Source organism: Paroedura picta, chromosome 13 (assembly GCF_049243985.1).
Source record: "Paroedura picta isolate Pp20150507F chromosome 13, Ppicta_v3.0, whole genome shotgun sequence".
Classification (NCBI taxonomy): Eukaryota; Metazoa; Chordata; class Lepidosauria; order Squamata; family Gekkonidae; genus Paroedura; species Paroedura picta.
This window is the reverse complement of record NC_135381.1, coordinates 18,862,141-18,873,294: the sequence shown is the minus strand read 5'-3', so window position 1 is coordinate 18,873,294 and position 11,154 is coordinate 18,862,141. Positions and strand designations below refer to the sequence as shown.

The following is an 11,154-nucleotide window of genomic DNA, read 5'->3' as shown; positions in this document are numbered from 1 at the left end:
ATGAGCCCCTGCCAGCAAACGCTGGCAGGGGCTCATGGGAATTGTAGTCCATGGACATCTGGAGGACCCCTGCTCTAGAGGGGGCTATGGGCAAGGTTTCTTTCCAGGGAGGGAGGTGGCATCAGGCAAGGAAAGCAAACGACAGTCTCTGCTTTGGAACTGGGCCCAGGCCTTGAGCCAAAATTAACACCTTAGGGTGACTGACTGGAGGGACAGGGGGGTGCTGCTTGCAGCCCCTCCAGAAAGGCCTGCTCTACGTTATTCTGAGCAAGCAGCCTTCTCTCCTTCCAATTTCCTTTGGGAGTAAATGTTATGTACACCCATCCCCCTTGAATTTCCCCCCCGACACTCATAGTCACGATATAAATCACTTTAGCACAAAAAAAAATACAGTGACGGCAGCCGTACACCCCTCCTCCCTCCCTCCCCCCCCCAACAGGGTTGGCAGCAGGGGACTCCCACCCCCTGCTAAAATCTGGGGACTCAAGTTTGTTAATTCCCCCCCCCCCACACACACACACACAAGCTCTGCCTCCTTAAGGCCCCATGGCTTTATAGGAGGCAGCATTGGCTTGGCCCAGTGGCAAGCCCCATTTTTGGCCTTGCTTCCCCCTCCCCACTCCCCTTGCTATTTTGCACTAGGCTATTGGAAGAGGTGGTGGTGGGGGGGAGAAGGCTGTTTGTTTGTAGTCTCAGGTTGGAGCTACTGCAAAAGACCCGGTGTGGTTAGCAGCTCTGATCAGCATGTATTGATCTTCAGGCTAACAGGGCAGCAGAAAAGCCAGCTGTGGAGAGGCAGAGACGAGGAGGCCCAGGACCTTCCGCAGGATGCTGGGACAGTCGCACTCCTCCAGCTGCCCGGGTCCCAGCTTCTTTCCCGTGGTGGTGACTGCCTCAGTTGGGAGGGGAGCGGGTCCTTCGGCTTGCAATTGTCCAGCAGAAGCAGTCCTGGTCGCCTTTTGTCTCTCTTCAGCTCTGGTTTCCTGGCAACTGCCTGGATCTCGGCCTCAGGGATTCTTGGAGCAGCGGGGATTGCATCAGTGCATGAGATGGTTTGCCACATTTAAAGCGAAGCCAGCAGGCAAACAACAATGGCCAGAGAGTTTAAGCACCCTGAGAAAGGCCCAGAGGTGCACCCCACCCCCTCCCCACAAGCATCCTGCCGCACAGGTAGTTACTGGAACAGCTGGCCCTCGGAACGGACAAAGCAGCCTCCAGCAAGGAGCGGGGTTCGGAAAGTGCAATCGTGCAACACGGGTGAAAAATAAATTAAGCTTTATATATTAAATATTTAAATAAATATCTTTTCTTTCCAAACTAGTTACAATCTTCCCCCAAGCAGCAGGTAGGGTGATTATTTCACTTTCCCAGCTTAGGACGGAGCAGCACTTCCCTGCCTCTCTTCCTCCAGGGGCCAGGAGCCACGCGGGCAGTCATAGGCCAGGGCCGGAGGACATGGGGCTACGGCAGTGCCTGCTCCAGGTAGGACACAGAACAAAACCCACTCAAAATGTGTACTTTACGACCTCCGAAAGCTGTGCACACTTGCTCCTGTCCTAGGTTCTAGTGTAAAGTTACCCTGATAGCAGGAAAGACATTGTTTAAAATGTTTCCCCCTCCCCTGTTGATCTGTGGGAGATTCTGGGGAGCACAGCACATTCTTGGCTGCAGATCTCAAAAGCTGGCACCCCCACAGCCAGTTCCCATAGCTATCACCATGGGGGGGGGGGTAATCCCCCTTGTAAACCACCTTGTATCCAGGCAGGTGCACAGGGCACCTTGGCACCTTCCTACCGAACTAACTAGGCAGAAGGGGGACAATAAGGGGGTGGGATAGGGGAGGCGGCAGCAGAACTTGGAAGTAGTAGCTCTGGGATGAGGCTTTCAGCCTACCTACCTGAGAAAGCACTCTGGGAAATGAGAGACAAACAGCTCTGTGAACAGATGCAGGGCAGCCAGAAGTTCAGGGGCAGCTCTACCTGCCTGGCATAGAGCTTTTCAGTAGCCGGAGACTCTTTTCCCTCCTCGAAGGAAAGCAACTGCAGCCTGCCACTGCTTTTAGTGTGGCCGAATGGGCAGGGTGCCCCGGCACAGACCTTGCTGCGGGTGAGACACTTCCAAGCTGAGGATAAGACTTGAGCTCAGCAGAGAAGCCAAAGACTTCTGGGGAACGCCCTTTTCTCCTCTACTTAAGGGGTCTTTGGGGCCCTGACTACCCAGCTACCTCTTAGCCTCCTCCCCCAGCTGGCTTCCTGTCACGGGATAGTGTTTCGCAGCACAGCCAGGTGCAAAAGCAACTCAATGTAGTGAGCCCAGGAGCAGGTGATGGAGTTTCACCCCCCCCCCAATGGGGATGGAAATGAATGGCTTCACTTAAAGCAGCTCAAACACACAAACTGAAAAAGACACGAGAAGTGCCACAGGGAAAGGGAAAGGGAAAGGGAGGGGGGGGGGGAAGCCAAAGGCAAGGAGAGACAAACAGCCAAGCCACTGTCTTTGGAAAACACTGAAATGTCGACTCCTTGCAGGGGAAGCTGTCCTGGGGTCAGGCTTCCAGGGCATCCAGGCTCAGGCTGGTGCTTCCTCACGCGACGGGGTCCACAAGCCAAGACTGGCAGCCGTTGAGACGAAGGGGGCCAGAGGGCATGGCTGCAGCTTCCTCTGGCATCTACAGCTGGCTGGTAGTGTCCTTAATTCCCTGCAGGATCCTCTTCACATGGCCCACTTTTGATATCCCAAGGTCCTTAAAAAGAAAGAGCAACTTTAGTTAGTGGGACAACACCTGGGGTCCGTTATCTGAGTATGTCTGGGCAGCTTTTAGGTTGTGTCCCCAGTGCAGATAGGCCGTTTCAACCCTGCACTTCTCCCGGTTTCCTTGAGGGTGCATTGAAGTGAGCAGTTTTACCCCTAAAAAAAAAACAATGAAGTGCACGGTATAGTTATTTCTCTACCCAGCAGCAGGTGGAGCTGTTGTACTATTCCTCTGCCAGAAGAAGCGACTAGCTAATGAAGAATGGCAAATGAACACAAACCAAGGGCAGGTTCCCATCAAGACAGGGAAGTGGGGCAGCTCTTCTGCTTCCTTGTGCCAGCCACCCAATCCCTTCCCTTCCTTGCTATTTGCACAGCAGGGGAGGACAGACGAATGAGAGGCACAGCCCAGCTTGCAAAACCACTAACCGCACAAGCACCCACCACACAAGCCACTGCACACAGGAGCGGGAGGTGCGCGGGTACAGGAGCATGCCAGGGGAAGTACCTTCAAGTCTCTTCTCTCCAGGAGGATCAGCTCAGGGCCCTGGATGTCATGGCGCATAAAAATCTCTTTGTATTCCCCTAAATCAAGTGCCTCCAGCCAGCTTGACACTTCCTCAGGGCCCCATTTGTCCACTAGCAAAAAGGGAAATTAAGAGAGGGTTGATTCAGCTGTGGGAAGGGCAAGCATGCTCAGCAGAGGTTGGGAGGGAGGAGGCATGAGGAAACGTGAAACACAGTAGGGGCATCCATTAAGGAAACACAGGGCAGACAGAGCAGGAGCAGCAAGAGCAAGCTGGGGAGGAGGCTGGGACACCACGAACCCTCACGGCCTGGGGTTCAGCATTCCCCAAGGGCTAGACTTCAGCTGGTCCCTGCGCTCACCCCTGCATCCTTCCTCTGGCTTTCCAGTCCAGGCAGTCAAAGGCACAACCTGCCTCCTGGAGGGACAGTGATGCTAACCAACCAGAGAGCTAACACAATAGCTGTGATGCAAGCTCATTTCATAAGCAGCTGCCATTTGGGCCTGCCCCCACCCCCTCACAGCTGGTAGGCATCTCTTCCCCACAAGACACACCACCAGGAAGAAAAGCTTCAGAATTGTTGCTCCAATCAAGACTCTTCTGTCCAGACACACCCTTTTCTCTGTGTAGACTCTCTGTTGGATTGTCACCCACAAAAGCCCCATAAGCCCCCCCCCCCCTAAATGCAAGCAACAAAAGCAAGTGCTCAGGCTGCTGGCATACACAAAGGTGCCACAACTGGGCTTTTGGGCTCTGGAAAGCAATCAAAGATCTCTTGCAATGTTGCCAGGCGGAAGATGCCCCAGAGTCAGGAAATGGGTCCAGTAGAGCTTCTGTCGCATTGTAAGAGATCTGGGTCCACTCCTGGACCATGGGATAGAGACCTCTCATAGTAGTGCTATAGCCTGGTACTTCATCCACCCTTCAGATCTACATTGATTTCATTTCACCCAAGCTGCAATGCTAACCACTCTCCTGGTCTCCAGCCACCCCTGCGTTGGCTGAGTCCAGCACAATGCCCCTCATGGCTTCAACTTGCTTCTGCAAGAGGCAAACAGTGAGAACCAAGAAACAAGGGGCTCTTCCAAATGCAAAGGGTGCAGAACAGCTTTTGTCAGACTTATCAATTGTGTGGGGGCAGGCGTGGATTTCAGGGGCTCTGCCCTGATCTGCAGATCAGCTGCCAGCCTCTTGCCACCACCAACTGCCCTGGCTCTTTACCTGGCGTGAGGCTGCTGGGTTTCTGCTTCTGCGTCTTCTCCTTCTCCCGCTTGGGCTTAGCAAGGTTGATGCGTAATTTCAGGCTCCCCTTGTTGCCGCTGCCAGAAGACTCCTAAGTAGGGGGCATGAAAGAGAGACATTGCACTGCTTGGAATGTGGGGAGGGAGAGGCTGAGCCCCACTTCTGGTCTATGCTCCTGTGCCCTGCTTCCTCCCCCTTGGTAAGCCAAGGGGGTGGCAGGGTGCGTGATTTGGCCTCCTCTCCATTGACTTTTCCAGTTCCAGAGTTGGTGAAGAGCATTCCGGTCCATCCCCCATGATGTCCCCCTTTGATTTAAAATTCCTCCCTTCCTAGCAGATTAACATTTCCCGCCAGTGGGAAGACATGGAGGGAACCTCTGCTCAAGTCTAAGGTCTTTCACTGCCCGTTACTTACTGGGAAAAACAGACATGGGATCTGTGAGGACACCCACCTCCTCCGCAGAGTTGATAACTGGTGCCATCCAATGGATATCAGAAAGCTTCTGAAGTTCTTGGCCAACGGCATTGAGGGCATGCTGGAGGCCTTCTTCTTGCTGGGGGGAGTCTAACTGCTGGGGGGAGGGGAGGAGAGAGAATGGAAGGATTTTATTTTCTCCTCTCCTCCAAGAATCTCACCTTTCTTCTTGAAGCACTGGGAAAGGCAGACTTTACACGAGGGCTGGCTTTGGGCTCCTTTTTGTCTGGGGGAAGAGGTTTGGTGAGCATCTCGTAGTGGAGCATGGGATGGAACTGACTTCACTTCTGATGGACCCTCATTCAGCCAGTTCATTTGTGCTGGGAAGCCAGCGGTGGGTGGGGCTGCTGCTTAATCCATGATTTGGTGTAATGAAGGCTGAGGGAAGTGGGATGGGCACAACAGGCAGCTGCCCAGGAGTGCCAGGTGCAGTGGAAGCTGTGCTCTCTCTTTGACTCTGGGAAGGAGTCGTATTAGCTCCGAGGACAACTAATGGCATTTGGTGTCAGGGTGGGGGTGGGTGAGAGAGAGAGAGAGAGAGAGAGAGAGAGAGAGAGAGATTGACTGTTTCCACACTCGAAGTCTTGCTTTTCCATCTTTTCCACATTAACATTTGCCTGTCCAGGCGCAGTCCCAAATTGCTATTGGACTTACTGCACATTTTGTGAACTCCTGGTTACAGCAATTTCATCAGTCATGGCAGAGTCTATTTCAGGGCTCCCTATGCGGAAATACGTGCAATCGGGTTTTCTCCCACGTCTGCCACTTTGAACTGTCCCTTTCCTCATTGCTGTCCTCCCTCCCACCCTCCCTCTCCCTCCCCCTCCATTCTGAAAAATCTGCATTTTTAAAATGGGGGGTGATCATGTTACAACGCTGTTTCTAAATTTTAAAAAAGCAGTCTTCCATAGCAGCGTTATAACGTCATAACCCAGGGTGGTTTTTTTTATTACATTCAGAACACTTTGAATGGAAGTGGGGGAGATAATCAAGGCCGCAGCATGGTGGGCCTAGGGGCACAATGAAAACAAAGGTGCAAACAGGCATTGTTTTGCGAAAAAAACATTTTTTTTAAAGGAGAAGGTAGCAAAGCATGATTGGAGGCTGCCTCCTTTGGACTCAGTGGGGAAAGCATATTATGAATTTCAGTCTGGGAAATGAAGGCAGGAAAGCCCAAATCTGAAAGGCTAGAGTTGACTCACAGCATCCAAAGGAAATCCAAAATTAGGCCAAAACAAGGTATGTCATCTAATGTGGAAACGGTCAGAGAGGGAGGGAGGGAGGAATAAAAGAGGACTCTTGCAGACTCTGTTGACAGAGGGACAGTGACCTTGAGTCATGCAGGAACAACATGTAGGAAGAGGGAGCAGACTGTTGTGGGCCACTCCCCTTACTTCTGGCTCCAATGAGGCCAAGTCACCATCTAAGCACTGACTGCATTTTAGATCCACAAGCACCTCCTTCACATTCTTTCACCTACTTTTTGAGAAGCATGCTATTCTGCCTCTCCAGGGACCTGATCATGGTAGGTGCTCCTCTTCTCTGGCCTGCTTAATAGCCAGAGCTGCTCTTCTTGTTCCAGGAAAGTGAAGGAGAAGGATGTGGGGGATGGGGGGAGAGGGCGTGCAGTCCACACTCCTTCCCCCCTGCTCTCCGAAGGGGGGGGGGAGGCTTGCACTCACCAGTTTCCCTTCCAGAAAAGCTCGTGTTTCAGTGTAAAGGGCTTTCACGCTCACGGACACTTCCACAGCTGTGCTTCTGCTCAGAACCTGAAGAGACAAGACAGGAAAGAGAGGAAGCTGATTGTGGCACAAAGCCTGAAGGAGGAAGGTTCTCAGCTGGCAAGGCATGTCAGACAACAGCCACCCAACCAGGCACCCCATTTCTAGGAGGACAGGCTCCTTTTCCCCAATGGCCTTTATTTAAGATTTTACATGACTTATGTCCTGCTTTTCTTCCCAGAGTGGCATACATTGCTCTGCTTTGTCCTCACAACAACCCTGCAGGGTAGGTTAGGCTGAGAGTGTGTGATGGGCTCAAGGTCACCCAGCAACCATTTGTGGCGGACTGGGGATTGGAACCTGGGCCTCCCACTCCAACCGCTATACCACCCTGCAGTAAATGCTTCCTCCACAAGGAGGCCCCCCAAGATAAACACACAGAGGTCCCCAGCCCCAGAGAGGCCCTGTAGCTGCACAAGGCTGTTGAAGGTTACCCCAGGGCTCCCCGCACCTCAGGGCTGCTGCTGCCACCTTTGTTGGGCAAGGCCTCGCTCAGAGCCAGGGAGCTGCCATTCACAGCATGGGCCAACTCCTGCTCTATGGCTTTGCGTGTCTTGGCAGCCTCTCGGATCCTGCAGGGGACCAAAGAAATGGGCTGGTTAGGAACAGGAAAGAGAACCCAGTCCTGACCTCCCCACACACAGTTTTAACCAGACACCTGACATATCCCCAAGGATGACGGTGACTGCAGGATAGGCAGCTGCCCCTCCATCCTTGTGTATCCCTGACACCGGAGACCCTGATGGGAAGCCCACCTGGTTTCCAAGGCAGCTCTTGGCGGCCCTGGTGGAGGAGCCCCAGATGACTTCCCCTGAACCGCTTAGAACCCAGCCTGTAAAACGCACATGAACTTCATCCCTTTACTCTGGTCATGTCATGAGGCTGCCTTATCCTGAACCAGCCCCTCGGCCCACCGAGAACAGTGTTGTTTGCTCAGACCCTGACGGGCCTTGGCTCTCCAGGGTCCCAGGCAGAGGTCTTTCCCATCACCTACTGCCTGGTCCTTTTAACTGGAGATGCCAGACCTTCTGGGACCTCCTGCACACCAAGCAGATACTCTACCACTGAACCACAATCCCTCCCCAAATTTCTGTGTGTGAGAAGGGATAACGGCACTATTCACCCCGTTTTATAGATGAGATGCTTAGGGAGTGAGAGCACTGCTACCTTCTTGGCCCCCTCCTACCTGCTAATGAGGGTTTCCGTTGCTTGGGCAAGGTGCTGCACCTGGGCAAACTCCTCCTCCGTCAAATACTCCATGGACTGCTGGGAACTGAGGCGGGGGCGGGATGAGGACCGGTAGCCGTCGCCCTTCTGCTTGTCCTCCCACGATTTCAAGGTACTCTCGAACGCCTGCAGGGAGAAGCTCGTCAGGAAGGTGGCTCATAGAGAGGCTCACAGAGAAAACTCCAGAGATGTCAAAACCCGTATTCCTCTTGCAGTTCATGGTGCAAGCACTACAGAAGGCTGGGGAATGGGCCAGGCAGCCCACACAGGGACAGCAAATATGCTGACTATCCACCCATCTGTCATCAAACAGCTCTCGGTTGCCTTGCACCAGCCAAGCTGTCAGTTCCCTGTTCCCATTCTACCTGAACACTGTTCCCTAGGCTCTCGCTGGCCTCGAAGCAGGTAAACCAATGGGAAGCCAGGGAACTTTTGGTAAGTCACCCCAACGCATTGTTGGAGCAGATCAGGCACTTAGAGGTGGATTTTAATGCTGGGATTTTAATTGGGGTTTCATGGGGTTTTACCCAGTTATTGTAACCCACCACGAGCCGTAAGGGAGTGGCGGGCAATAAATCAAATAAACGAAACAATACAACCAGTGTGCTAATGTCAGCACCCCCAAATCTAATCACCTGAAAATGAATCTGTGTGCCAGCAAAGTAACTACTGGGTCCTGTTGCTGGCAGGGGCTCATGGGAATTGTAGTCCATGAACATCTGGAGGACCACAGGTTGACTACCCTTGCTGTAACCTCCAGCCCCTGGTTTCTTACCCTGTCTCTGGTAAGCATCTGAGCTCTGTTCTTGTGTTGGATTTTGATCATTCCGGGAGGCTGGATCCATGCTTCGCCATCCACCTGCACTGGGACCCCCTCGTCTCCTCGAATTGTGATCTTCACCATCCGGCACTGGTGGGCAGACACAAGGATGATTGGAGGACCTCCCCGCTAAGATAGAACTTGGCCCTGCCTTCACTTGTGGGAGCTCTACCCAACTGGGACCCTCCACTTCTCCTTCAACCCAAATGTAGCCCTGCGGCAACAAACCAAGGGTCTCTCTGGACCAGCATTTTGGCTCTTTCAGCAGCCAATCACATGGTCAAGGAAGTCTACAAGAAGAGGAAGAGAAGCCAAAGGCATCTTCTGCCGTTAGCAACTGCTTGTCAGTGGTGTACTGCTGTTGATCATGGAGACTTAACCGAGGTGGGCTAACTGGGCAGAAAGGCAGAAAAAGGTGGGTGCAAGGTCACCTGTGCAATGCGGTGATGCTGAAGGTTGATGACCCGCGACACGGCCATCTGGATGCTGCCAAAGACAGCAACCACTTCCAGTTTCTTGTCATCAAAGGAGGGAGCTCCGAAGTTCTGAAAGGGGGAAAAATGATAAACAATCCCAAGATGTGGAAAGATTCTCTTAAATTCTGCCTAAAAGATGGGTCCCCATCTATCCTGAGGAGTGTCCCACCCTTAAAGGTTCAGCCAAAGGACACAGGGTCATTCCTCACTGGGTGGGGCTCCAATCTTTCTCTGCCACACGGTAAGGGGGCGGGAACTGGATAGCCCTTGTGGGGTTAGAGAGCTGGACTAAGAATTGAGAGTCGCAGCTTCACATCCATGCTCAACCATTGAGTTTGCTGGCTGAACTTGGGCCAGACACTCACAGGGCCGTTGTGAATATAAAAATGTGATAGGATCGATTAGATTTATATATATTACCTCTGTGTGACAAAGGGGGAGAACAAGGAAAGGGAATTACGTTTCTTTTAATCAGGGGAATGCATGGTTCAGGGGAGATTGTCACTGGCTGTAGGCATCATATCCCCCCCCCCCTTCCTCCTGACCCACAAACTCACATTGTCTTCCTTGGTGCCTCCCCAGAAGTTGATGCCTCCTGCATAGCTGGGAATGTTGAGCACAGCAATGCCCTGCAGACTGGGCAAGGAAATAGGCACCCCATCACACTGGAAAAGGAGAGAAGGAACTTGAGAAACCCCAGAACACAAGCACTTCCTTCCGGAGAAGGGAGAAGGGTCTGGGAGCAGAAGCAGGTTAAACTTGGGGGTTGGGGGAGGGGGAATGGAGCGGGTATCCTGCAGATAGTGATTTTACCACCATCTGGGTTTTGGTTTGTTATGGGTATTTCTTTTATGTGGGGCTTTTAATTTAAATGCTATGTAAACCGCCATGAGCTGGCAGGGTCCAAGAGTGGCGGTTAACATATACAATAATAAACAAACAAACAAATAAATAAATAAACAAACAAACAAATAAAATAAAACAGACCAGGACAGAATCCAGAATGCTTACAGCATTTTAAAAAACGAGAACCTCAAAATTGTCCCCAGGATCACCTCCTCTGGGATTGGATCCTTGGTGCACAAGCATTTCTTATTTATTTATTTTTTAAAAAACTGTCCCCAAATCATCCAGGAGTTGCAACACAAACCCTAATGGTGCTTTTAGAGTAACCCACATACCAAATACCCCCTCTCCACCAGAGCAAATGAGGGGCAAATAATATGTATGTGCTCAGGGGATGTGCTCAGGCCTGTGCTCAGGGGATGATGCCCCCAAGGATTTGCCTGCAGCTACCTCGAGCTGGACACGCTGCTCCAAGTTCTTGTACGTCCTCTGCAGCAGTTCCTTTGTTCCCAGAACTCCATACCACATCATGTTCTTTGTGCGGCTGCTGCACGGGTACAAATGGGGTGATGGTCACAGTTCAATCAGGAACTGAGGGGCTTTATTGAATCCCCACTCAGCTCATGCTCTGCCTCTCTTCCCCCCCCCCCTCAGGTAGTGCAGTTAGATTATTATCCTATGCTTTTGTCCCACTATAAAGATCAGCCGGTCCCAACATAACCTGCTCCTGGCTAGTTTCTCTGCATGCTGTATGCTGTATGCCCTCGCACAGCAATGCAATCAGATCTCCTTGAGAGCAAGACAATTAGCGCACTTCTTCATGTCTTATTAGAACCTTCCAGGGCAGGCAATTAAGGATAATTAAGTGGCGTTGTTTGGCATTATTTGTCTCTCTCTCCTCCTCCCATGCAAGGTGCCTGCAGCTTTGTTTCTAGTGCATGCTTCTTTTTGATCATTATCTGGGTCTCACTCCTGAAGCAACTGCCCTGGGCCATGCTGGCTTTTGATCA

General features: G+C 52.1%; 1 protein-coding gene across 5 annotated transcripts in view; it reads right to left on the bottom strand.

The window, feature by feature from the left end:
• Window positions 1-1,618: 1,618 nt before the first annotated feature.
• DGKK (diacylglycerol kinase kappa) overlaps window positions 1,619-11,154 on the bottom strand; it is a 53,939-nt gene continuing 44,403 nt past the window's right edge. For 3 of the 5 annotated variants that reach the window (XM_077307501.1, XM_077307506.1, XM_077307503.1), the window contains 11 exons: window positions 10,595-10,691; window positions 9,856-9,963; window positions 9,254-9,367; window positions 8,778-8,912; window positions 7,962-8,128; window positions 7,227-7,347; window positions 6,677-6,763; window positions 4,972-5,091; window positions 4,500-4,611; window positions 3,260-3,390; window positions 1,619-2,743 (listed from right to left, as the gene is read on the bottom strand). In XM_077307501.1, coding sequence (XP_077163616.1) covers window positions 2,669-2,743; window positions 3,260-3,390; window positions 4,500-4,611; window positions 4,972-5,091; window positions 6,677-6,763; window positions 7,227-7,347; window positions 7,962-8,128; window positions 8,778-8,912; window positions 9,254-9,367; window positions 9,856-9,963; window positions 10,595-10,691 — 1,267 coding nt within the window. In that variant the 3' untranslated portion in view covers window positions 1,619-2,668. The remainder of the gene's footprint in view (window positions 2,744-3,259; window positions 3,391-4,499; window positions 4,612-4,971; window positions 5,092-6,676; window positions 6,764-7,226; window positions 7,348-7,961; window positions 8,129-8,777; window positions 8,913-9,253; window positions 9,368-9,855; window positions 9,964-10,594; window positions 10,692-11,154) is intronic. The other 2 variants (XM_077307502.1, XM_077307504.1) reach the window with 2 other exon arrangements.